The sequence below is a fragment of the Oryzias latipes genome, chromosome 6, assembly GCF_002234675.1.
Source record: "Oryzias latipes chromosome 6, ASM223467v1".
Taxonomy (NCBI): Eukaryota; Metazoa; Chordata; class Actinopteri; order Beloniformes; family Adrianichthyidae; genus Oryzias; species Oryzias latipes.
This window is the reverse complement of record NC_019864.2, coordinates 10,986,455-11,013,295: the sequence shown is the minus strand read 5'-3', so window position 1 is coordinate 11,013,295 and position 26,841 is coordinate 10,986,455. Positions and strand designations below refer to the sequence as shown.

General features: G+C 39.0%; 2 protein-coding genes across 2 annotated transcripts in view; both read right to left on the bottom strand.

Moving 5' to 3' along the window:
- Positions 1-1,711, bottom strand: part of LOC101165479 (protein phosphatase 1H) — a 37,067-nt gene extending 35,356 nt beyond the window's left edge. The window contains exon 1 of the mRNA XM_004069884.4: positions 1,241-1,711. Within this exon, the coding sequence (XP_004069932.1) occupies positions 1,241-1,473 (233 nt within the window). The 5' untranslated portion in view covers positions 1,474-1,711. The remainder of the gene's footprint in view (positions 1-1,240) is intronic.
- A 19,958-nt stretch (positions 1,712-21,669) lies between these two features.
- Positions 21,670-23,562, bottom strand: v1ar2 (arg8-vasotocin receptor-like). The gene is given in 2 exon segments (NM_001308987.1): positions 21,670-21,977; positions 22,498-23,562. Coding segments are annotated over 2 exon segments (1,230 nt in total). The 5' UTR covers positions 23,447-23,562; the 3' UTR covers positions 21,670-21,696.
- Positions 23,563-26,841: the final 3,279 nt, after the last annotated feature.

Below are 26,841 nucleotides of genomic sequence, written 5' to 3'. Positions count from 1 at the left end.
CCTCTCTCTTCTTCCCTCCTTTTCTTTTCCGTCCGGTCCAACAAATATAATTAAGATGAATAACGTTTAGCCTAAATTACAAAAAGGGGTTTATTCAAATTTACCTCTGGTTTGTCAGAAGATTCATAAACCCCTGTTGTAAAAGTAAAATATGTCTAACACAAGAGGCCTTCAGTTCTTATCTGTTTGCTCACCTGCTGGACAGAACAAGTTAAAAACTAAATTAAAAAATACAGAAAATAAGTCATTTTAGTACAAATTTGCACTTTAGCAAAACAAAATTGGTACTACACTTTAATATTTTAAAAAAAGTGTGAGTTTTCTCTGATTGTAACATATTTACTTTAGTGTTTCTAAAAAAAAGAAAAAGGTTTTTGAATAAAATGTTCCAACAATCTGAAGAGACGCATTAAATACGGCTGATTGACGGATCTGACAGACCTAACATCTAGAGTTTGTTTCTAGTGTAAAAAAAAACTGAAAAGAATTTAATACAATCAATGATGTGGTAGAAATACGCACTTTTATAATCAAATATTCAAAAAAAAAACATAAATGAGGAGATCTATTAAAGTTGCTGATTGATTGAAGGATCTGGTGGACTAAAATCACTTCTGAAGTTGAAAATATTGAGGAAACCAATGATGTGGTCATGAGAATTAGCAGTTTTTGAACAAATTTGCACTTTTTTTTAAACAAAATAGGTACTAAACCCTAATAATTGAACCAAAACGCTGTGTCTTTTCCGGTCACATTTGGTTTTAAAGCGTCTTCAATAAAAAAAATAGGTTTTTACATAAAATATTCCAACATTAATAATTTGAGATCATCAAAAGTGATTTTTTTTTCTGGAAACAGGGATTTAAAATGACCAAAAATTGAGTGATTAGTGGATGGAAATGGGCTTTTACTCCATTATCAGGAAAAGAAAAACAAAGGAACCAAGAGGGAAAATGTGGCAAAGGTGTAGTGGGCGTATTCTTCAGTCTCTCGTGGAAAATAAACAAACTGTGACCTCATTCCGCATCTTTTTTATCACAATAAAAGCCCTCCTAAAATGGCCTTTAGGTACAACATTTTTAGACTTTATGACAGAAGATGAATGTGAAGGTTTGGTGTGTTGTGATGAAGATGAGGGTTTTAGATGCAGACAAAGCAGGCCGTGGTGATGAGGACAGCGCTCGGTGGTCCAGCAGAGAGATGCTGCGCAGGAGAAGATGTGCGCAAACAGGTTACTTACTCCGCATAGCCGGTGGCCCACGGCAGCCGCCTGGTCTCCTTCAGGATGAGGATCGGCCGGGCGATGTGGTCCGCCGAGCACTCGATCTCATCCGGCGAGAGTCCCAGGAACTCCGGTCGGCTGTACGGGAATTTCAGCGGCAGATCCGAGCCGCCGGGATGGTCGCCGTTGGACCCGCCGGCCATCACGCCGCCCATGAAATTCACCACCGCCGATCTCACGCGCGTCAGCATGGTCTCGCCGCAGCGGCGTGGGTGCAGGCGGCCAGGCGGTTGCGAAGAGCTCCGCGCGCAACGACGCAGTTCCGCGGCGTGGAGGGCAGATACAGAGCGGCGGAGGGGGCTGTCATTCGGCTGAGTCTGAACGCGGAAATAAAAGCCAAAACACTCATCAGGCGGTCAGAGCCGCGCGCGCGCGCGCTGGTCATGTGACGCACCGGCCGCTGCTCGTGGATTTAGACGCGCCGGCGGCAGATTAGTCCTTACAGAGCTGGAGGTCAAAGGTGTCTAATCTAGGAGGGAATATCACCTCCAGGGCAAGGTGCAGCCAAACGCCGCTTCCTAACCCGCGCATGGAAAAGTAGAGCGTACCAAATAAATCAACAAAATATAAGCTAATGGGAAATAAAACATATATTCTGTCCAAAGTGACCTGTTAAACACTTCATTTTTATACAAAAACTTTTATTTCAACGTTGATCCAAAATATTGAATTTTGAGAAAAATAACAATCGATAAAAATCTCCTTTTACCTCTCCAAAAAAAGAAGTATTCACAACACAAAACGTGACCCAGGATCTATGGCATCTTTGGAAAAACATTAAACTCTGATAGCATCTCCATGACCTCAGTTTTGCTCTTGACCTACATGTTCTGCAGTGATAAGAGCAGCTCCAAACCAGTCGAAGGAGTTTCTGGTGTTGTAAACGCTTCTCCAGGAAACTGATCAAATCGTTCCTTTACCCATTTTGAACATTTGCTTCCCTGTTGTGCATTGTGGGTAACTTGAAGTTTCTATGTCAAAGGTTCATTGAAAAAAGGAGCCTTGTCACTTTGCTAGTACTGGGTTGGACCCCCTTTTTCCTTCAGAACTGCCTTAATCCTTGGTGGCATAGATTCAACAAGGTACTGGAAACATTCCGCAGAGAGTTTGGTCCATATTGACATGACAGAAACACGCTGTTACTGCAGATTTGTTGGCTGCACATCTATGTTGCCAATCTCCCATTCCACCACATCCCAAAGGGGCTGTATTGGTTGAAGATCTGGTGACAGAGGAGGTCATTTGAGTCCAGTGAACACATTTTCATGTTCAAGAAACCAGTTGAGATGATTCCAGCTTTATGAAATGCCTAAATGCATTGCTGCTCTGTGATTGGCTGACTACAAATTTGTGTTAACGAGCAGTTGGACAGGTGTGCCTAAAAAAGCGACCAGTGAGTGTATTTGTTTGCATGTATCAGGGACACCTTTTTTGTTGGGTTGGATCATTAAAATCTCTTAAAGAAGTGGGCTTTATTTTTAAGCTTCACTGTCAGCGATTTTGTTTTCTTGGGATAAAATCCAACTGTTTGCATCTTTACTCAAGCTTGTACAAACACAGCGTTGCCAAAAGTTTTAAGTCATAAGCCCTTACAAAAGTATGAACTTAAATGACTTCTCATCTATAATCCATGGATTTATTGTGATGTTGTTGCAGCTCTTCTTGGAAAGCCTCCTACAAGTTTAGGAAAGATAACAAGAACATTTGACCCTACCTCCAGAAAGACATTTGTAATCTCAGACCAGAAGGTCTGGCTAAGGGTTGAGGTCTGAGGTGTGCAGGTCAGTCAGGTTCTTCCACACCTAAATGGCTCATCCTCATCTGTATGGACCTTCTTTCTGTCCACAGTCGTGTTGGAGAAGAAAAGGATCATCCTCAAACTTTGACCACACTGCTGGGAGTGCAGAATTGTCAGACACTTTGTTTTGTATTAGGAGGCATTCAGAGTTCATTTCAGTGGTAAATGAACCCACATCATAATCCTACCTCCACTAAACCTCACGCTTGGCACAATATGTCTGACAAGGACCGTTTTCTTTTACCAGCCACCCCACTGGAGCTCCTGTGAGCAGCTTTTTGTTTCACAAGAAAAAAACAAATCAAACTTTCAGAATGCTTCGATTTGTATTAAATTGTATTTTTTAAATTATTTTGAATTAAATAGATGTCCAGGCATAAACATTTGGACTTTTGAAATAACTATTAAAAAAAAAAAAACATCTGATTGAAACAGTTTTCTTGATGAGATCATGGTTTTAAGCAAACAAAAATGTGGAAGCCTGGTTGCTTCTGCGAAGTGCGTTAATGACGATAAAGCATACTTTGAATTCCATTGACCCACTGATAATATTGTCACTTACAAAAAGAATACATTTTCACATAGTTTTTAGTATTATATTCTTGTTTTTTTTAAAGATTTGGATCGTGGTGAGGCGGAGCGCATAGTCCTGGTAACGTGACGAGACGCCACTCTGACCTCCGACCTCGACTGCAGCGGCAAAGGAAAGCCATATCTATGCTGATCATCACGATGTGATATATAAAGCATCGGTACAGAAGGAAAATTCACCTCTTGCCACTTGTTTTTGTCCAAATGATGAAGCCAAAGTTTGTTTTATAGAAGCCAGCTCAGTGATATAGAACATTTGAAGCTATGTGACTGAAACTTCTTTTTTGGGCCCACAGTTGTCACTGTACGTTATCACTTTTTAATGCAGTCAATCAGAATCGAGAATTCACCCGGACCATGGTATAACCCAAATCAAAGAAATATTTGAAGACAAATAAAACAGAGGTAAAGTCTCTCCAAATATATTTCGGATGGAGTACTGCAATAATTCTTCTTCCTCTGACCTTACATACTCAAAGGTCAGTTAAAGTTGCATTTGCGCAATTTTTCTGTGAGAACCAGAGATTTTGCGCCATTTGTTTAGAATGACACAACTGTCTTCTGTGGTGTCTATTTTGAAAATTTTCCAAAAAGGTTTATTTTGATCAAAAACGCCTCACCCAAAATGTATTATATAATAATTCAGGCAGCAGATCAGACTCGAGGGCTTCTTTTTTTATTCCCATTCTGGTAGCGTTGAGAGGAGAAGCATTAGACTGTGTTCACACCAGCCTCAGTAAAACGCATTCAAGCAAGATTTTTCAATGAAAACGTGCCTTTTGGGCTTCTGCGTTAAAAATTCTTGCACTGATGCGTAGCTGCGCAAGTTTTGACTGTTTTTAGGCTCTACATAGAAGACGATGACCACTGAACGCGGGTTGAAAGGTAACCCACGTCAAACTAACCAATCTGGAAAAAAAAGTTCAAGAAGCCCGTCCCTGCTTGTGCAGTGTGAACATCACGGCCTAAACATGCATTCAAGAATGTGTTCATTTAAAAAAACTTGGCTTAATTCAAACATATTTTTGAATTATAGTGTTTTCTCATGTATCTTTGGTTTGTGCTCTACAGAGCTGATTGTCATAAATGCTTTAGATAAAATTTATTCTTTTTTATTTTGTGATTTATAAAATACTCACTTTAGTTTGTGGGTTGACACCATGGCAAACGACCATGCCAGTGATGCTGAAGAGAGTGATTTGATTTGACCTGAATTTATTGAGGAAACTGCAGTGTCCATGACCTAAACTAAAACTATCCCAAAGACCAGAGTTTCCTGCCTCCGGAGAAAAACCAACTGACAAATGGAACAGACACAATTTTAGGATCTAATTTAAAAGCGTTAAATCCACAGTTGGTTCACCATTCCATAAAATATAGAAAGATAAGAGGATGACATGTTAAGTAGAATTTTACGAGTGAATAATCTCGACTGCATGAGTTTTGGCTGCAAGCACTGGAATTATTCTCTCCCCACATCCCTGCTTCATGATCTATTTTCAAAAGCCCCTCATTATGTTCTATCTTTAGAAGCCTGCAACCCAAATAAATTAGGAAGCTCCTTCTTAACGCAGCCAGGTTCTGGCAAAACAGAATAAATACGATTGAAAGCAGAGTTGCAAAATTGCAAGACCCCAATCAATAATTCATGCTTTTTTTTTTAACAGGCAGAGTTCTACTGACCTAATTACACCCAAGCGGATGTGAGATCCTTAACACAGATGCAATAGAACCATGTTTAGGTTTGATATATATGTAGAGCACAATATAAATATATGTTTTAGTACACTATTGAGAAATCTGGAGCGTTCATGCTGTGTTTCTCATGTGAGTCCCTGTGCCCTTTTGCTGCACGCTGGATCCCTGATGTCACATCAAATATAAATCTCACGCAGCCCAGTTGACAGGAAGTCCAGTAATATTCAGTCTAATCAGTTTGGTGGAGTGTAAGGATTTGACCTGCAATATCCAGGCTCAGTGAACGTCCTGGACTGATCACATGGATCTGAAACTTCCTGACTGACTCTCATCGGAAAATGTTCTCACTTACTCCACACAAGGAGACGCACAGCGAACCGTAAAGGCTGATTGCTTTCATTGCTGTGACCAAATTATGCCTTTGGGCTTCAACAAACCACCACATGTATGAGGATGACCTGCTTCCTGCTCGGACAGACCTGCAGCCACACTCAGACAAGAAGAAGGATTGAAATCCTAATCGTGAAGTTGTTTCTCCATGCCAAAGACCCAGAAGTGGATGCAGGACACAGCAGCAGATATCAGTTGGTTTATTAATGAGCCAAAAAAAAAGTTTAATATGTGAGTTTTTGAGTCCAATAAGAAGAAACTGAGCATTTGGTCCACTAAACATCGTGTTTTGGTGGCACACCTGCTTTTTGCTGCAACAGGCAACACAAAACACTTCAGCTTAGATTTTTTCATTTGACAAAACGGGAATTCCCTCTTTGAATTTATTTAAGTCCCCCTCTGATTATCTTTTGAGTTTTTTTAAAGCATTCTCAGTGGTCTTTAAATGATGATCATGCCGTTTTTTGCTAAAATCCAAAAATCTGTGTTGTTTTCTAGGACATAGTTTCTGCAGAGTTCATTAGAAAATCACCTCTGAGTTGTGGGCGGGACTTTGGAGTGAGCCTGTCCCCACTTCCCATCAGCCATCTGTTTACACCCTCTCCCACTAGCTTACAGCCTCTCACGTTCCCAATTTAGTATTACAGCAATATCAGAAACAGCAATAATCATGAAACGTTGGTCTTTAGTGATTCATTGTGATATATGTAATAGTGTTTCTTGCATTCATCATTCGTCGATGCGCTCAGATGTCCATCAAGGGTCGCAGCCGACGGGTGTTTATATGAATTTGGTTTTGAGCTGTTCAAAAATGTTGGTCATTGAGAATTCTTCAGTTTACACACATAATACAAAGTTTATGTGGAATTAACATGTAAATCTTTTGCATTTGAGCATTTGTGTCTGATTTTTGCAAGATGCTTACACAAATTTGTGGCTCTCCACGACCAGTCCACGGATGTCTAACAGACTTTTCACGCAGGTACCACCGATGTATTACTTTTATATTGCATATATGACACACACATCACTTTAAAATTATGCAAGTGACAAATGAATCACTAATGAATTGCGTATAAACAGTTCAATGATCATGCACGGTTCATGTTATATGTTGATTTGTGAGTTCTTTGAGTACAGACAGCTGCCGCAGTTCTACCCATCATCATTGATAGAGCAGAGCTGGAGGTAGTTCACAACTACAAATATTTAGGAATCCTGCTAAACAAGAATCTAAACTGGTTGACAAACATGGACTCCATATACAGGTAGGTGCAGAGCAGGTTCTACTGTACTTCTTAAAAAGACTCGCCTCTTTTAATGTCTGCTCAAAACTCCTCTTTATGTTTTGTCAATCTGTTCTTTTCAGTGCCCTGTTTTATGCTGTGATGTGTTGGAGGAGGGGGCTGCATAAACAAAAAACTGGATCACCTAATCAAGAGGGCAGACTGTGTGGTGGGGCTAAACCTGCAGACAGTGGAGACGGTGGCAGAGTGGAGTGGATGCTGTCCAAACTAGACAGTAGTGAAGAACACCGGTCTTCCCCTACACAGAGTCTTTGCTGACCAAAGGAGCACATTCAGTCAATGTAAGGGTGGGGTCATCTGGACCCCATAAGATAGCGCAAGGGTTAAGTAGGGAGCGTCTGTCTGTCTGTCTGTCTGTCTGTCTGTCTGTCTGTCTGTCTGTCTGTCTGTCTTTCTATCTATCTTATGGCACTTTGATGTAAAGATCACAACTTTTCTTACCCTTTCCACGAATAGTCACGTCTGACCAATTTTCATCCGTGCAATAAATGAAAAATGGATGTTGTTGCTGTGTGACATGCCCTTAAATAATCCATTTTGTAAACTGTGTCAAGTTTCTTTTTATGTATTCGACACTTCCCGTTTGGATAGCTTGAATTGCAGAACGTTAAGTAAGTCATCCAGCATGTTTAATTATGGTAAATGGTAAATGGCTTATACACATATAGCGCTTTTCTACCTACAAGGCCCAAAGCACTTTACAGTCACACACACAATCACCCATGCACACACACATTCACACACTGGTGGCGGCTCCGCTGCCGAACACACAGAGCCAATATGGGGTTCAGTGTCTTGCCCAAGGACACTTCGACACATGGGTGTCCAAGGCGGGAATCGAACCTGCAATCTTACGATCATGGGTCGACCGCCCTACCTAGGTCTGTCAACCTACTTTAATTATTATTTTCTTTGAGCTACATTACATCATAATTCATTGTTAGTCAGCCATGGCTGCCTAAAAGAGGCCTATAGTATCCACTTTAATTAGCCTAAATGCAACACATTTCTATTACTAGCCCCCTCCCTGCTCTCACTCAGCTGAGCTGTGTCTTACTTCTCACAAGATTATATCAGGGATGACAGGGTTGAGCTGGCTTGAGAAATGTGTTTGCCGCACTGGTCTTTGTGCGTCTAATCAGCCTGCTATTCTCACCGTCAGCTGACTCACACACACAGATGGCTCTGCCCACACACAGAGGCATAATCCGGAGGCGGTGGTGGAGTGCGACTGCAAAGGTCTGTGTTGACTCTCTGTGTGAGACAGGTCAACCAACTTGATGTAAGCACCCCATGACAAACACTGCAAATATTTGTCCTCCCAGAGATGTGCTCCCGAAGCAAAACAGACAATTTGATGACTCACAGTTTGATTACAACTGCAGCCATGACAAATATTCCCCATAATGCAGTTTATCCTTTCATAACCTCTATAAAACTATAGTGCATGACTGTTGTGCTCTGAATTTTAACAAATTTTGGACACATGCTCCTTACTTTTTTTCTTAAATAGCAAATATGTACGCCACATATTTGCCGAAGTAAAAACTTAAAACTTATGAACATTTTATGACATCTATTAATGACTTCTGATTTATTAAAAAAAAACGCATACACATACATCTTATTAAAATCATTCAAACGCAATGCATTGTGGTCTATGTTTGCCAAAAGTGAGCATTGATGCACACTAGCGGAGACTTCTGGGAAATTTCCAGGGCACTGGACTTTGGAACTGAAGATTCAGGCACCCTGAAAAAATGGTGAGCACCCTGTATAGTGCAAGTAGTGAGTAATGAAGGTATTTGGACACAAATTGAGGGATTTTTGAGGACTACTATTTGCTTTTACCGGTACTCTGAAGTATTTAAACCAATGCTGCTTAAGTTGAAAAATAAAGAATTCTTATGTTTAAAAACCAGCTTATTTTTTTTTTTTTTACAAAAAAATACCCTAAAAGAAAATCATTTTATGGATTTAATGAAACCCTTTTGTATTTCCTAAGTAAAGATTAAGTTGATCAATGGATTTGCTGTGGTTAAAGCTGTACCACTGACAGTTGCCTTCTATTCTATGCCGATACAAATTTATTGTCTTGTTTGTTATTCTGTGCATGGCTTTGTAGGCATGAGACAAATTTATGAGACATATTACCTCACAGTTTAACACCTTTTCAGAATTCCTGCTCTGGTAAACTGTGGTGTGCATTAAAACAAGCTCAATTTATCTCTCTATGATTAAAAATAATGTTTTGTGCATGAAAGCTGAGTTTGGAATTAACTTATTTTTCAACATCATTGCTCCAAAAGCTAATTTAAGCTAATTTTCAGAATTTTATAGAAAAATTTAATAGAAAATTTTATAGAAAAAAACCCCTCAACTATTGCATTTATTGAAATAATGCAAAATTTGATCGTAATTACTTCCTTATAATCCAGTTACACCGTGTTAAAATGTAACAAATTTGAGACTGATTTTTACACTCATATCAATATGTTTACATCTAAAACTAACATTGTTGTGACCTAAATTTACCAAACCACCCAACATGACATCATTGATAATTTTAATATCGCATAAAAGAAAATAACATTTCAAATTTTTTGTGGAGTTCATCAAAGGGTTTAAAAAAACGTCTTAATTCCCACCCCCCAAAAAAAGAACAGAAATTCTGTCAAGTCCTAACTGTTATGGGCTTTACAAGGTTAAACATTTAATAATAAATAAACTCAAACTTGACAAACCAAGGAAGCAACAAAAAGGTTACAAAGCAGAGGAGCTGTCAAAGATGAACATAAAACCAGACACTCAGGGTAATTAGGCAAATGAAGACAGCTGTGACTAATAAGCAGATGGATCCAGGGGAGACTGTGACGGGAGAAAAACAGCCTGAAAACAGCTCAATACTAAAATAAGAAAATAGAAATGACTAATCAGTTAAAACCTAAGCCTTGGTTAAAATATCGCAGGTGATCAAAATGTGTAACTAAGTATAATAATCACAACAAAAGTAAATTCAATTTTATTTACATAGCCCAATATTTACAACAATAGTCGTCTCAATGGGCTTCATGCCAGTAATTGTATAATAAACATGAATCATAAAGGACATATAGTCATAGCTATACTAAAATAAACTAAACTGGGGATCCCTGCCCTTAGACTTTCCTTCGTGGTAAGGAAAAACTCCTAAAAACTGGATTCTGGAAAAAAAAAAAGAAGGAACCTCAGGGGTGTCCACATGAAGGGGGGATCTTCCTCCAGGATGGTCAGACAATGTACCAGAACTCTTAGAGAGAATTAGCTTATCTAACTCTACAACTACATGTTTAAATAGTCAAGCATATATTCTCTTAGTACTAGCTGGTCTGGCAAGAAACCTGTTCAAAAAGGAATGTTTTAAGCTTAACTTTGAAAGTAGAATGGCGTATACTTATATAGCGCCTTTCTTCCTACAAGGACAAAGCGCTTTACAGTCACAGACCCATTCACCCAGTCACACACACATTCACACACACAGTCACACACTGGTGGTCGCTCCGCTGCCAAACACAGGCGCCCGCCTACCACCAGAGGCAAGGTGGGGTTCAGTGTCTTGCCCAAGGACACTTCGACTCATGGGCATGCAAGGCGGGAATCGAACCTGCAACCTTACGATCATGGGACGACCGCCCTACCGCTGCACCACGGCCGCCCAATCAGAATCAGTGTCGGCCTCTCTTACATGGGCGGTGAGCTTATTCCATAAGACAGGGGCTTGGTGGCTATAGAGTCTACCTCCATCTGTACTTTTACAAATTCTAGGAAACACAAGCAGTCCTGCATTTTGGGAGCGAAGTGTTCTGTTTCGGTGGTAAGGGACTATGAGGTCTTTAATAAAGAAAGAAATTATACAAACAGAGACTTTTTTTTTTTTTACAAATCTAACATCACAGATTGGACTTTCTTTTAATTTTGGCTTCAGATTTAGCGTAAAATACACAAACATGGAAGTTAAACATGTCTGTTTTACCTGTCAAAGAAGTGGAGTTGTACTTTTGGGACTTTTAGGTGGCCTTTAATGATCATGTCATCAGTTTGCCTCATGGGACTAAAGCCTTCACTCAGTTTTGCTTGTACAGTATCTTCCTGTTATTTGTAATTGTGACCACTCAGTTTTGCTTGTACAGTATCTTCCTGTTATTTGTAATTGTGACACTCATGTTGTGAGGCTCCTGTTTAATGGATGCATATTTTGAGACAGTAGCCATCCAAATGTTCTGATCGTCATATTAATAAATTAATTGACACTGTTGGAGCCCCAGAATCTATGTTTTTTTTGCTGCCATCTTGGCTTTTTTGCACAACCAAGGAACGTTACAATTTAACAACAACAAATAAAATAAAAATTCAAACACTGGGGCTATGTTACAGAGGTAGAGCAGAAAAGCGCTGATCTGAATATGGATCTGTGCATGGATGAATGGATCAGTGACTGTAAAGCGCCTTCTGTCTTCAAAAAAGGTAGAAAAACGCTATTAAATATATGCCATTTACCATGTTACAATTGGATGAATTACCTTTAGGAAATAAACTTTTGTGAAAAGCTGATTTGCAATGAGAACATTTTTTTTCCTTGTATAAATACCTTCAATTTGCACATCTATATGATATATATAAAAAAGTTTTTATGGATTATTTTTTGTAGCAGTGCATGACAATGAGGTGTTTGGCAGCTGCTCTGAAAGTGTTTTGTGGAATAGTAATAATAATGGATTGGATTTATCTGCGCTTTTCAAGACACCCAAAGCGCTTACATTGTGTCCATTATTCATTCACTCCTCATGCATACTTGGTGATGGTAAGCTACGGTTGTAGCCACAGCTGCCCTGGGGCAGACTGACAGAGGCGTGGCTGCCATTTCGCGCCTACGGCCCCTCTGACCATCACTGGGATCATTCATGCACATTCACACACCAGTGGAGCCACACTGGAGGCAAGGAGGGTGAAGTGTCTTGCCCAAGGACACAACGACATTTTGGCTGGTGGGAGCGGGGATCGAACCGCCAACCCATCGATCATTGGATGACCCGCTCATCCACCTGAGCCACTGTCGCACACAGTGTAGTACAACAATCTCCTCTGTAACAATGAAAGTTGATGTTTTGCTTTTTTTTTACCTTAGGATTGTCATGAAATATGACTCATGTGTGAATTTAATCCTATAAATTTAATCAGTCCATTTGAGACTCTCTCCATGTCCCTCTATAGAGAATATAAAGAGGGATTTAAAGAATCTCATTTATGATACCAACCAGCAGATGGCGCTATTGCCCTTAAATCTTTTTAGAATCCTTGTTAGTTGTGTGCTTTATGTGTTTTCCTGAGCAATGAAACTCATAGATTTTCTAAAAAGCAAACAACATTTCAAATCCCACTTTGACAAGACTGCCGCTGCCTTCAAACAGTTTAATGAAGACATGCTCCTTTAGGGAAAAAGGTTGGTGGTTGGACGGCTGCATTGTGCGTGGTGGAGGAGGGGGGGGGGGGGTCATTAGTCTTTGGTATTGCTTTCCACATTTTGTGGTTAACAAGACTTTTCCCCTGCAGGGCTGCAGATTGAGTCTGCTTTTACAAGAAGAATAGATGAGGATTGCTGTGCACATGCTTGTCTTGTTTTCAAGCTGATTAGCACATTTTTGGTGGTCAAATAGACGTTCAGTCAACATCTTGAAGTTAAATGCGTGTTTTGTTTACTCCTTTATATGGAGTTATATATTAAGCTTTTGGGGGAGTTTTTAGGAAAAATCCCACAGTTAAAAATTATACTTTGATCCCCCCAAAAAATGTTTTTTTCACTTCAAAGCAGTTTCTTTGATTGACAGATGATGGCAGTAACAAGCTGTGAAAACTAGTAAGACAAGTCGCAGAGAAGGACGTTACAGTTCTGTTTCTTTACAAGGAAGGAAAGGCGTTCATCTCATTCAAGGTGCATTCAGGATAAGCATGCAGCCAAGGTTGTACTTGATGTGTTGGACCAAAAACTATAAGCAGGAGCTCAAGGGGGGAAAAAAAGCTACTGTTGTTTGATGTTCTCACTAAACAGATGTCTTTTTATTGTAATTCTATTCTTGCAGTGTTGGTTTTTACTGAAGGCCTTGAGAAAATGACTGCAGTGTCACTTCATTAATCATGTTACAACAAAGACATTTTGAGCTGCTTCCAGGAAACTGCTTTGAGGGCATTGTTCTTGGGATACAGTGAATCAGTCAATGATTTAACGTGGTTGTTTGTGATGGCCTCAAGTTTGAAGTGTTTTTTTTTCAGTACGCTGGGGTGCTTGCATGTGTGTGGATTCTGACATTCAGGGTCTGGTTCTGTCATCTCGCCTCACTCGCTTTGCTTTTGATTCAAAGCTGGTTTGTTCGTTTGGATGTGTTTATCGCGCGTACACAGCTTTCATCTGACGTCAGTCTATGATCTCATGGCATCTGTATGATTCATAGATGACAGTAGTTTATTTATTTTTTTACTTCAGACAGGAAGATGCAGCTTTTTTTTTATTAGAGAAAAAAAACCTTCAAAATTCTGTAATGAAAAATAAACAAAGTAGTTTGTGCAGAACTTCTGTTTGTCTGTAATTCACAGTTTTATGCATGCATTTGTGTCAAAATGTGGAAAATCCGGGCTTTATCCCCTTAATGGCTGAATTTGTTCGATGTATTTTTGCATCAATAGACGTCGAGGGGTTAAGCAGACTTGTGGGTTGATTCTGCCATCAACAAAACTTTGAAGAGGATGAAACGACCAAACAAACTGCAGCTTTTTCCTGCTGCTGTTTGACTTGAAAACATTACATCTCATAATCGTTTTGTTTCTTAGAAAGCTGCGGTTAATTGCACAGTGCAAAAGTTGTTTTTGAGTTGCCGTCACATTAATGAACAGTTTGAAGCATCTCTGGAGTCTTTAATTAGAGGCTGTTACTTGTAAACAGCATGATTTCTGTTGTGGAACATTATTGACTTCTCATCATCAGGGTGTCGGACTCCTCAGGGGCCAGGGATTTCTCAGTAATGTGAGGGTTTTTGACACTCACAGCATCAAGGATCTGATCCCTGCTGACTTGTGAGATAATCCGGGTCCTCAACCTCACACCAAACCACACACTTTCCTCATGAGGTTGTTGGTTGATGGATTCTAATCTTACAAATTCACACAAGTCCTTCTAAAAAATCTGATTCTTAAATGATAGCTGGTAAACTTTTTTGTACAGTCCTACTGCCAATCTTGTCAATAAAGTAGATTTACTTCTTTTCATTAAAGTTGTTTTTTCCTGAAATCTATTGCAAAACTTATAATTTCCATCTGCATGTCTCTCTAATTCGGGTGGACATCCAAATTACCCCTCCTGGTGCTTAAAAAGGCATGGATGGAGGCTGATCACGTTAGCTTTATTTTACTCATTGTTCCATGGAATATGTGCATAGAGTGGAAAGAGACGAGATAAAAAATGACTCTTGAGAAAGTGAGTGACAGAAAACAACTCTTTGATGAATGCGTTGGTGTTAGTTCACGTACATTTTTTTATTTCCTCTTTGCATCTTTTAGTATTAAATATATCCAAGGATTGGTTACTACTTGAATGAGTTTTTCAAATACCTTTGCTCTTGACAGGTAAATTAGGTTCAAGTAAATGAGAAGATGGATTTATGACCTTTATCGAATGCATGACTAGTTAAAATAGAAGCTTTACCCACGAGGAATGCATCTTTGAAGAATCTTATATAGCTAAAAACATACTTTTTTTGAAACTCCAAAACAGTCTAAACTTAAATTAACAAATAGATTAGAAATTAACATTTTTCAGGCTCATTAAAGAGTGGAAAACATAGTAAATAATCCAAATCGGTGAGATCAACTGAATTCATATGTCCCTTCTACGCTGCAATAAATATTTGAAACATGGCTAAAAACCTCAAAAATAAAATTTGGACCTTCTAGAACTGTACAATGGGGAGTAATATTTTTAATATAATGTACTGTGATTATGCGTTGGATAAGCATATATAATTAATTTGAACTTACAAATTGTGTATCTTGTTTTTTACAGACTAATTCACTTTTTACTAGCGACAAATTGATTTAATTTTCCTGTTTTCTAGTGACCAAATGGTGTACTTTTTATGTATTATTTATCTAGTCGTAAATTTGATCAGGAAAAAATATCGTTTTAATTCATGATTGTTGCACCATTTAATTTTCATTGAACCACTAAAATGATAAAATGAAGCCCCAACTAACTATTTAAAATCTTAAATCTGAACTACAGGTTGTTCCAAAAAAAGGGTTAATAACAAATCTTTTGCTTTCTTGCACAGTTTTATGCAATCAGACGAGGTTTTCAGAGACTATTCCCATTCCACTTTAACTTCAAATGGGTTTACATTTATCATCTATATCTCTTAGTCTTTTGTAGTTCGCGTAGATTTCAGTGAAAGTCAAATAAACACTTTCAGATTCTTCTGTTAGATCCTTCTTCTCTTTGCTACAGCAGGCTGTTGGCCCTCCCTTAGGCGCAGCTGGGAATAAAATGTTAGGATTTCAGCAATGGTTGGGGAGAAATGCTGCACAAATTTTGAGTTGGAGTTTCTGCACACTGTTAAAAAAAGGGAAACATAAATTGAGCTCCTGACAATCACACAGAGGTTTTGTAACTAAGACTGACCAGCATCAACTCCACATAACGTTTCTGCTGAATTTAGCAGATTATTGATTGTGAGACCATTTGGAAAGACTTACACACTATTTTTCAACACTAGCTCTGCATTGCACAGTTGAACCAAGTTGATTCTTCATGTCCTTTTCTTTCGTTGCAACCTTGAACCCCCCCAAAAACGTCAACATTTTTTGGATTGCATGTTTTGGAAAAACTCAACACCATGCAGCTTATTTCCTGTTGCATGATCGCACTTTCAGGAACGTGCAAACCTCAAAAATGGTGATTTGAAAATACTGTTGATTTGCCTGGCCATCTGTTTATCCTCGTACTTGGAATGTTGCAACATTCATCATTTTCTGGGTTTGATATAAATCTTACTTTTCAGCTTTTTTAAATGTGTTGAAGTGTGTGGTATCAAAGGACTGTTTTACATTTAATGTTGGATGTCTTTTTCAGTCTCCTCTTGGTAATTATGTTTTTCCTTTGAAGTCCAAGCAAAGAGAAAGTGTAAAGAGCAGCCTACGAACTCTTATTACTGTTTTGGAAAAGATTGCGTTTTCAATAACAGCACTCCATCATGTATAGACCTTAACTATAAAAAATAACATAGACGGCCTTCTTTGAAAAAAAAAAACTTAACATGCACTGTGCTGGCAGCTTAGACTGGCCATGGACAAAAGACGCATTGATTTCTGTTGGTTTTTATAATATGAATCAGTTTGGTGGAGAGCCCCATAAACCTGAAAAGAGTAATTCTTTTTCAAATCTTGTGAGCACAAGAAGAAAACTTGTTGGACAAGAGGGGGGGAAAAAAGGTTTGTTTTGTTATAAAACAGTAAGTGCAAGATAACTGGATATAGTGGGATGATACATTCTGGGAATTAGTTTATAATAAGTAAGTACATTATTTTCCGCACTATGAGGTGCACTGAATTGTAAGACACGCCGTCAATAATTGATCTCTTTTCAAACTCATGTGATGAATAAGGCACACTGAACTATAAGACGCATTGAGTGAGACGAAAGAGTCAGAGATAAGTGCGTCAGTCAGTCAGACCTGATTAACTGCGTTCACAGTGACTATTTACCACACCTGTTACTCCCAACATTGTTTACAACATGTAAAAGACATACTAATACCGCTAAAAGAAACTTTACTGTGACTACGCTTACTTCTAACCTTGTTAGTGACACGTTAAAAGAAACACAATCTGACAACATTAGCGGACTCACAATAACACCCAAAACATCGTTCCGACAGCAGTAAGCACAACTGCAAATGATTTATATATAATACGTGCTTCGGTTTATAAGGCGCGCTGTTGTTTTTTGGAAAAACTGACAGTTTTTAAGTATGGCATATAGGGCAGAAATATGGTACCTGGATTCGATTTTGGTTTCTGTGTTTTTTAACATGTTTCTCACATAAGCCTAGAAACTGTTTTTGGTTAGTTTTACAGTCTGCGTGCACACAAGTTCTCATTTTGCTCTTACAATTTTTTTTAATCTCACATAAAGTTTATCTTGTTCTTACACAATTTATCTCTTTTCCCGCACATTTTTATTTTGCAGGAGAGAAAAATGAACTTTGCGGGACTATAGGGTTCCATAGTTTGATAATTGACAAAGAAAGCTTGTAGGTTTGGAAGACTGTGACATGCAAGTCTATTAGAGGAATGTTGTTTTTATATAATTTGTTATTTTCTGATTCATCCCCACAGGCTACCTTTATTACACTTGTTGTGGTGTGTAATGTTTCACTGTTTGGCACATTTTGTGTACTTCAGTTCCGCTTGTTTGCATGGACAGAGCAGCCTCAGGGGAGCCGATGTTACAACACAATAGTAAACAGCAGCAAGAGCCATTTTCAAGGAGGGTAAAAGAAGAACAATGGAGCAGGAAAATGGCTGTTTGTTGTGGAGACAGGAAGAGTTATCTTATCTAACTCTTCTGATCGAAGTGATGAAAAACCTTTAGTACCACATTGTTGCTTTAGGATCCGCTTTGAAGTTTTACTTTTGATGCAGTTTTCTGGCTCAGGTGCAAAGGGGACATCCCTCATTAACCTTTTGGATCACCTACAGTTAATCTTTTTTCTTCCAGCTTTTAGTCTGCAGCAACAGTTTCTGTTATGGGTTAAAGGACAGGCTGGGGTGTTAGGTGGAGGAAAGCCAGCTGAGGACACAATTTGTACAGAAAACAGGATTTGGTTCCTGCAAGAACAGCACAGTGGAAGTTGTTTACTCAACAAGACAGGAAGGCATGGATCTTCTTGGCACCAGACCCAGGCAACACAGATTAATGGTGTGTAAATTAAACAATGTACAGATTGCAGACTACAAGATTGCAGTCTTGGCTTCCACTCGGTTCAGAATTGACTAAAGACTTGTGAAAGCTATGGCGTTGACGCATGAAGTCATGTTTGAAGGCCCAGTCATGAAGTCGAGGTCCAGTGATTTATTGGAGATGAACTAGGAAACGGTGAACTCCGCATTTCTGTCTTTTCAAACTCATCTGCTTTGTTCAGAGACCCAGAGAGCAGCAGCTCTCAGAGACATCCCCCCCTTTGTTGATTAAGGAACAGAGGATATGGAGGTCTTTGTTCCTGTTCCACTCCATAGGACCTGTCAGATCCACTTATCTGTTCACGTACCTGGATTCATCAGAGTGCATTCACTGAGCAAGAGCTGTTTTTCTGATCTTGATTTTTCTCATCCGCTGCTTTTGAGTTATTCAAATACAAATGGAACGATGATGCAACAGGCTGACACAGATAGGTGATGTACTTTATCACACATAAGCCAAATTGTATGGAATATCAAGACCACGAGCAGGATTATCTGATGTATCGAAAGACAATATTTGGTCACTCAGTGTTTTTCCGTTTAAAACCAGAATTCACTATTTGTTCTTTATGATTTACTGAAAATCTATTGTGTGCTCTTTACATTCATGATTTCCATGATATATTTCATGAGTTCATCAGCTCATCATTGCACAGTGTGGTGCAAGCTACATTCAAGCTATTAACACATTAACAATGGCCTGTTATTTTCGGTCATATTACCACAGTAGTTAATTCTGTATAACTGCAGCCCTGTGACTTTGTGTGTAGAGGGCTAGCTCCAATATCAGCACGTCTTAAGAGGTTAAAGGTGATCTTGCAATGATAGTGTCCAAGAAATCAAACAAGTTACGCAAATTCTCTGTTACTTTTGAACCACATTTATAGTAAAACCTGCAGAAGAAGAACACAGCCTGAAGTGAAAAATGCTCCACAAAGCATTCACAGTTCAGTGAGTGGGGATGAGGTATAATAAGGACTATTATTCATACATTTCTTTTTGGGAATGTAAAGGTAAGAAGACAACGCAAGACAATCTGATACAAATAATCCAGCAGAATAAAATCTTTTTTAAGGTGGATTATGGGTGTATTGATTTATTTTAACAATGATTCGATTCACATCATTATTTGTGGTTGCCGATAGGATTCACTTTCAATTTTTTTGGTTCATTTTGAACTATCCAATTCGATCCAATTTACTGACCTAAGGACATTTTTATCATCTGGATCCGAAATAAACGGGTATCCCAGTCTAAATATACTCTTAGACAGATCAATCTGGTTGGATCGTAGGAACATAAATTAATTCAACGATTAAGTTGATTAATTGTTAGACCCTGAGGTGGATTGAAAGAGATTTAAGGTTTAACTTATTTGGAGAGAATATTTTATATTACAAATGTGCTAGTTTATGACTTTCTGGAAAAAACTTAGCAATGGATGAAATCTTTTTTCCCCCCACAACTCCAAAAGTATTACAAACAAATAAAAATGTTTGAAAAAATTGTTTCCCAAAAGCATAACACTGTTGATTTAGTTCATATAACAATTAATTTAGCCTATTGAAAAAAGAAGAAACTCCCAATAAAATACCTGTAACAGAAAAAAATGGATCTTATTTATTACATAACATTCAAATCTAACAGACTCTGGTATCTGTATTCAGCAAAACTCAGTAGCAAAAAGAAACTCAAGGATGTAGCCACTCAATGTAAAATGCAGCACAAACAGCAGTGAAATTCCAATTCTTTTTCACAAACTTAAAAACAGATTTTAGTAAGTGAGCAATAAAGGTGCCTGTGATGAGCAATTAAGCTTTGTGCAGAAAAGTTTATTGTAGTCTGCCAGAGAAGAGATTCACTTCTCATCTAGAATGTTTGTGGGGGGAAAAAACTTTCTGAATATGTTAAATAGTTTTGGAGGTTTTTTTTAGGTCATAAAATTGGCCAGACATTTATTGTCAAAGAAAAAAAAAAGATCTTTAGTAATGTGGACAACTTTGGCCAAGCGAACTAATCAGGATTTCCAATAAAATGTCACTGGGGAATCGGGATTGATCCAACTCGTGTATTAATCAATACATCTTTTAGAGTTCTTGTTGTTAAGAAAAGAAAAGCCTCCAAGTCGGAAGCTTCTATTATGAGATGATTTTTTTTCAAAACCTCAGAGTTTGGCAAATGTAAGATGCTTAGCTTGGCTTAGGGGAAGTTAAACAATTGCTCAATTTCCAGTAAAAATATGCATTAGTTTTCCCTGTCATAATGGTATTCATAGTGTAAACATCAACATATACTTGTAAAATATGAAGATTTTGTTCAGTAAAGACAGATAGACAAAAAGCAGGATTTGATTTGGAACAGATTTACATATATTATTTCTATGTACAGATTTTTAGGTGTCTTATATACAAATATACCATATGCTTTTATAGAGACATACACTGGTTCACAGAACACTCAGACACATCAAAACTCTTTATATATACACTTTTGACACAATGTACATGTTATTTTGTGGCCTCTTATTGTGATCTCACTCCCATTATGGTGCTGTAAATCACATTAATGTGCAGGAAATTGTTTTTGTCTTGAGTGCAAATGAAGCCAAAACACAGCCCCCAACGGAGCAGGATGTCTAAAAAAAAAACTAAAAAAAAAGGTGGGAAGTAGCCTGACGTATTTTGTAAGGAATGTGTGAGCTTCTGCCCAGCTTTCTCTGAAAGCCCTGGGAAAGGTCTGCAGGAAGGTGCTGAGAATCCTCCAAAAGCAGTCACTCTCACCTCCTCATTCCTCCAGCGACTAAATACCTTTATGTTTGTCTGGCAGTGAAATCCAACATTTGAGGGTTCACAAAAGTGGCTTCCTACTGCAACATGAAACAACCCAGACAAATGAAAAAAAAAGAAAAATTTGAAACGCGCCCACACTTGAAAGCCCCCAAACCGTTTTCTTTACTTTCTGTTATGAATTTTTTTTTTATCTTAGTTCAAAAGCACTGCTTTAAATCACATTTTTATATTATTTTAGCCTCCAAAATGTTTTTCTGTGAATGGAAGCTCACAAAAAAAGCTCAAATGGAAATCCAAACACAAAGGATGAGGTGACTGACTCGGATACTTGGAAACAAGTGGCCTGGAAGAGACATTTTTACCACAGCTCACATCAAGGCTGCTGGAAGGTTTAACCTTGTAAACTGTTTTAATGGCATAGCAAGAAGACAAAATCACAAATTAAAAAAAATGATTATGTTTAATTTTGCTTCCTGCTGAAAAATGTACATTTTTATATATATTATTTAACCCTTGTGGTATCTTAGATGACCCCACCCTTGCATTGACGTGTTCTCCCTACCATGAAAAAGGTGGAAAGATTTCATTTAATCCATGGACACCAGTGAGGATCACAAATCATTGAAGAAAAAAGGTTCAGAGCACTGTCTAGTGGGTCTAGATGACCCAACTCCCAATGTTAAAGTGCCTAGGATAGCACAAGGGTTAAGAGTGATTCTGTAAAATCAGGGAAAACATTGTTTTGTTTCCACAAAAGCAATTTTTTTTACCCATTTTAAGATGTCTCTGCTCAGCTGTTTACTCTGCCTGAGCAGAGTTTTTGGGAGAATTGTCCAGCTCCTTCCAGTTGCCAGTGCTGCCTGTGGGGCTCCGGTTGGTCATCTTAGTCAGCAACGTGGTCCGTCTGATGCTGCTGTCCGAGTCCTCTTTCTTATCAGCGTTTACCCTCCGGCAGCAGGAGAAGCAGTGCACAAAATCTTGCAGGAGGTGGCCGCTGAAGATCATGTAAATCCACGGGTTGCAGCAGCTGTTGAGACTGGCGAGGAGTGCCGACAGAGTCACTGCCGTGTTGTCAGAATCTAGGAGAGAGGGAGAAGAGATGATTCATAGGCAGAACATCTAGTACATCTAAAAGGCTCTAGAATTGCCTGAGTGACAGTTCATGAGGTCTGGTTGTGGAGCAGAGAAAATTTGATTGGAGAAGTGAGTTAAATCTGAGGCCAGAAAAACAAATATTTTCTTAAACATTGCTTCTCCAAAAAACATACATATTTAAGTTTAAAAGTCTGACTTTTTTTTTTAGGTTTTTCTAATACCAAACAAATGCATGTTAGTTACGGTTTTGAAACAATTGTGGGGCAAAACAACAACAACAAAACAAACTAGGACTCTTTAATAGATAAATGCATAAATAGATATCGGTTTAGGAAGCCAGATTAATTTGGACTAATCAAAAAAATAGTCTTTTGGAAGATTTTAGTGGATTTTCTTTTACGCATGACAAGTCAATGCGTAAAAGCTTTGCGCACGAATATGTTGCTTTGCGCACCGCTTTTTTACTAAACTCGATAAATAAATCTTTCTGTTCTCATCACTCACCGTCCCACAAGAAGTTTTCATCCCACACAGACCACATTTGCACTATGAAAAACGGCGACCAGCAAACAATGTAGGCCAAAACGATCACAAAAGTCATTTTAACCGTGCGGAGTTTGGCTCTGGAGATGGTGGTGACGCTACTGACGGAGTTCTTCCCGATGAGCCCGTTCTTATTTGATGCTCCAGCCGTCGTTTTTCTTTTCTTGTACTTTATGTTTTTCCATATACTGTGGCAGATGAACCCGTAACACAACATGAGGATGACTACAGGGACGAGGAAGATGCCCACTGTTATCCAGGTGATATACGCCTTTGCGCCCCAGGGCTGGATGAAGTGCGCCCAGCAGTCGTACACGTCCGAGCCGTTTTTGATCTCACTCAGGGAGAAGATGAAGTACTGCGGGGTGCTGAGCACCAGGCTGCACATCCACGTGGAGGTAATCATGATGTAGGAGCGCTTGGTGGGCTGCTGGAGGGTTTTCAGAGGGTGGCAGATGGCGATGTAACGGTCCAAAGTCATCATCACCATCATATAGGTGGACGCAAACATTCCCATCACCTGGAGGTGCTTTACAATCCTGCACAGAAAGTCTGAGCCGTAGAAGCGGAAGGTGATCTCCCAGCAGAGCTGCGGTAGCACCTGGAAGAAGGCGACCACCAGATCAGCCAGGCTGAGGTGTTTGATGAAGAGGTGCATCCGCGACATCTTCTTCTTGGTGTTGTACATCGCCAAAAGGACGCTCACGTTTCCAATCACTGCAACCACAAAGGTGATGCTCAGGACCATGATCTCGATTTGGGCCACCTCCTCATTCCTGCCAAACGGGTCGGATCCGTTCGAGTTCGCGGTGCCGTTTCCAGACGTTCCCATCATGAGGTCACTGGACAAACTGGAATCCAGAGAACGGTTCTCTCCGCTCAAGAGCAGCACGCTGGAGAGAGTGTACATGGCACTGCCCCCTGTGCGCCCCATCATGCAGCGGCTGCAGTGCCAGAGTTGCTCTGAAGTGCCTCTTCAGTCCCTATATGGAGCTACCTGACGCGCGCACAGAGGAGAACACACTCTGACTTGTGGCTGCTGTGGTGGCTTCTTAAACTCGAGTCAAATTTCACAGCGCCTGTGCGTAAAATAGAAGCACTCCGGAAAACGTCACTCGCTGAATTCATAACAAAACCCCTTTGTCATTATGAAAAAAAGCTGCATCATAGATTACGTTTTCCCTTTTCACGTTACTGTTTTATTTTTACTTTGTAACTAAACATTAATAAGTAAGGGTTAATGGCCAAGTATTCACCCGGATCATGGTTTAACATGTATTAATGCCTGTCAAAGGTTTTTATTTCAGAGTTCAGTCAAGCTCAATGCAGCAGAACAGCTTCCCTCACATGTTATCAACCTTTTTCAGATCCTACTTTGAAATGTAATTAAACAGTTAAAACAAAAAAAATGAAATGGAAAAACTCTGTTTTAAACATGCAAAGACTTGACTTAGAAAAAGGTATTGTTTTTAGGTGTAACAGAACAAGTCTGATGGAAAAAAAACGTTTAGAATATTGTTTGCTGGTGGGATTTAGTGCCTTTTTCTGACAGAAGTGATGCTGCATCCATTCCATGACAGCAGGAATCAGCTGGAAGGAATGCTGTTTGTGTTCACCTCTGCAGAGCACAGAGCTGAGCTGCTACAGCTGTTTATCTCACATGGGTTTCTGCGGGAAGCATGCAGCTTCCTTGTATATTTTCAAATGTCAAGCTTAACAGACCACTCAGGATGCAAGTAAATACTTTAAATGCTATTCAAATAAGGTGCTGTAAGTGGTTACCCTGTCTTTTGGTGCAAAAACAATCAGTATTGCAGGAGAGTTTAGAGTCCTCTTACCGGTATTTAATCATTTTATTTTGTCTGTAGTAATCTTTAAGTTTACTACAGCCCGTCTGAGAAAACTCTTCGGTAAAACATATTCCCAAGAATTTCTCTTTTTATTTCTTTCTCCCTAATTATATTTAAAAAATGGCTTTCAATTTGTCTTAGATTCTTTGTAGTTGTCTTTTCTTTTTCTCAAAGCATGGCAGGTTAGCTGCCATGTTTTTAGGAATAAGTGTTGGTGTGTATAGATGTGTCTCATTATGTCTGTGCTGGCTGACAGATGACCTCTACAAGGTCCAATAACCGCTGGCAAACTCCTGCAACCTGAACCAAGAATTTAAAAAAATCTATGAAAGAAAAGTGTGTGTTACTTTTTTTTTTTTACATTTCTGCCCGAAAACCAGATGGCTCAGTAGAAATGTGTTTACATGCACCAACCTGATTCTAGCTTTCCCTCATGTGAAAACGGGCACACCCATCCACAATTTTTAAATCAAAGTAACAGTGATGGAATCAGAGCTGAACAACAGCACAACTGTGCCTTAAAGGGGTAATACAGAGAGAAACTGTGTTTTAAAAAAGGGGGGTGGGGAGTCACAGGTAAATAAAAGACGAAGACTGACAGTGTGAACCTTAATGGCATCAGATTTTGGGAATATCCATCTTTAGGAAAGGGATAAACTGATGAATGGAAGGTGAGAGTTGTGCTGCCCTTTTCTGTAAAGACCCACTATGATGAAAACTGTGTCTTTTTAACATTTACTTATTGCATTTTTCTAATAATTGAGAATAAATATTCAGAAAATTAAGATTAAAATTGCATTTCTGAGTATTTCTTTATTCATATCATTGTGAATCAGGCGCAAATGAAAAATTTTCCATTAGGAAGAGCTCCTGTGTAATGTAAAAACTACAATCGGTGGGCCACAAGCCCTCTGCTCCGCTCCATTCTGATGTCATTTTTGCAGACAAATAGATCCATGTACGGCTTCATTTTCCTCTTTCGAGCTGACATCTGGTTCTGATATTGTTCGCCATTTTTGTTGCACCACTAATGTTGGGGCTGTAAGCTATCAGGAGAGGGTGTCAACAGATGGTTGACAGGAAGTGGGGGCCGACTTATTTCATAGCAACAGTCCCACCCACGATTCAGAGGGGAATTTCTTAAGAATTCCTGCTGCTCTGAAGAAACTATGTCCTAGAAAACAACACAGTTTTTATTTATTTTACCTAAAAAGGATTTTATCATAAAAGACCACTGGCAACACTTTTAAAATAGATCAAAAGATGATCACAGTTGGACTTTAGAGAACACCTAAACACCCAAAGCCTCACATGATAATCTGCCAGATTATCAAACACTTGTTCTCTTTTATAAATTGCACTGTAATCCAACACCTACAGAAAGTCTGGATAGACCAGTGTGCACTGCTGGAAAATGAGTTGCATTTACAAATGCTTGCAGCCAAACTTCACGGAAAAATAAAGACACAAGGTGTCATTTGTTCACATCTCATTAAGCTGCTTCTGAAAATACACTGTATCTAGTTCCGTATAGGTAAACTCTCTCCTCGTTGCTGCGGCAAAAATATTCCTGTGGGTCTCGGTTTTGGCTTGTTTCTGCATTTTAAATTCTTTTCGGTACCAACAACCACTGCTCTGGTCAGATTTCAAAGTGCTTACCGGTATGAAGCCCGTTGAGACAACTATTGGTGTAACATTGGTCTATACAAATAAGTTGAATTGAATTGAGCAGAATTTATGGTATTCACAACTGATTTCTTAGTTCTTGTGGTCTCAGACGGTGCTGAAAAACACCTTTAAAGAGACATTTCCTTGAAAGAAGAGCGCTATCAGGAGTGTTTTGAAACAGCTTCTCATATTTTTCTCTCCTTTCATTCCAAATATGTATAAAATCATCTTTTTTTCATACAGTAGACGTATGTTCCACTGCAGTGAGTAAAGTGAAGCCTTCAGGAAATATTTTAAAGATGTAATATAATCAAAGGGAAATTACTATGTCTTATATATGCAAGCAAGAAAATATTATTTCAAGTTTTTTTTTTCCCCACTTCATTGCAAGGCTGTTGATTCTTATTCATTTGTCCTCCCTGAACAATTTTCAAACGGTTGACACTTCAGTGTTTTGAAAAAGGTCGCCATCTATACGTCACTACCAAATCCGAGTCCCTGATCAGTCAATGTTCAACTGGTTTAACCTTTAACTCGCGGTCAATGGCTGCGCATTTTGTACGTAGAGCCCAAAAATGGACTTAAAAAGTTGCGCAGTGATCCGTGATTGTAAGAGTTTTGAACATAGAGGCCTGAAACGCGCAGCATTGCACGTTTACATAGACTTTTCATCAAGAGTTGTCACTTGGGCGCATGTTGGCGAGGCTGGTGTGAACGTAACATCAATGGAAGTTTGGCATTTTGCACCCAAACGTCGTCGCCATTGTTTGTTCCTGTTTGTTTCTTG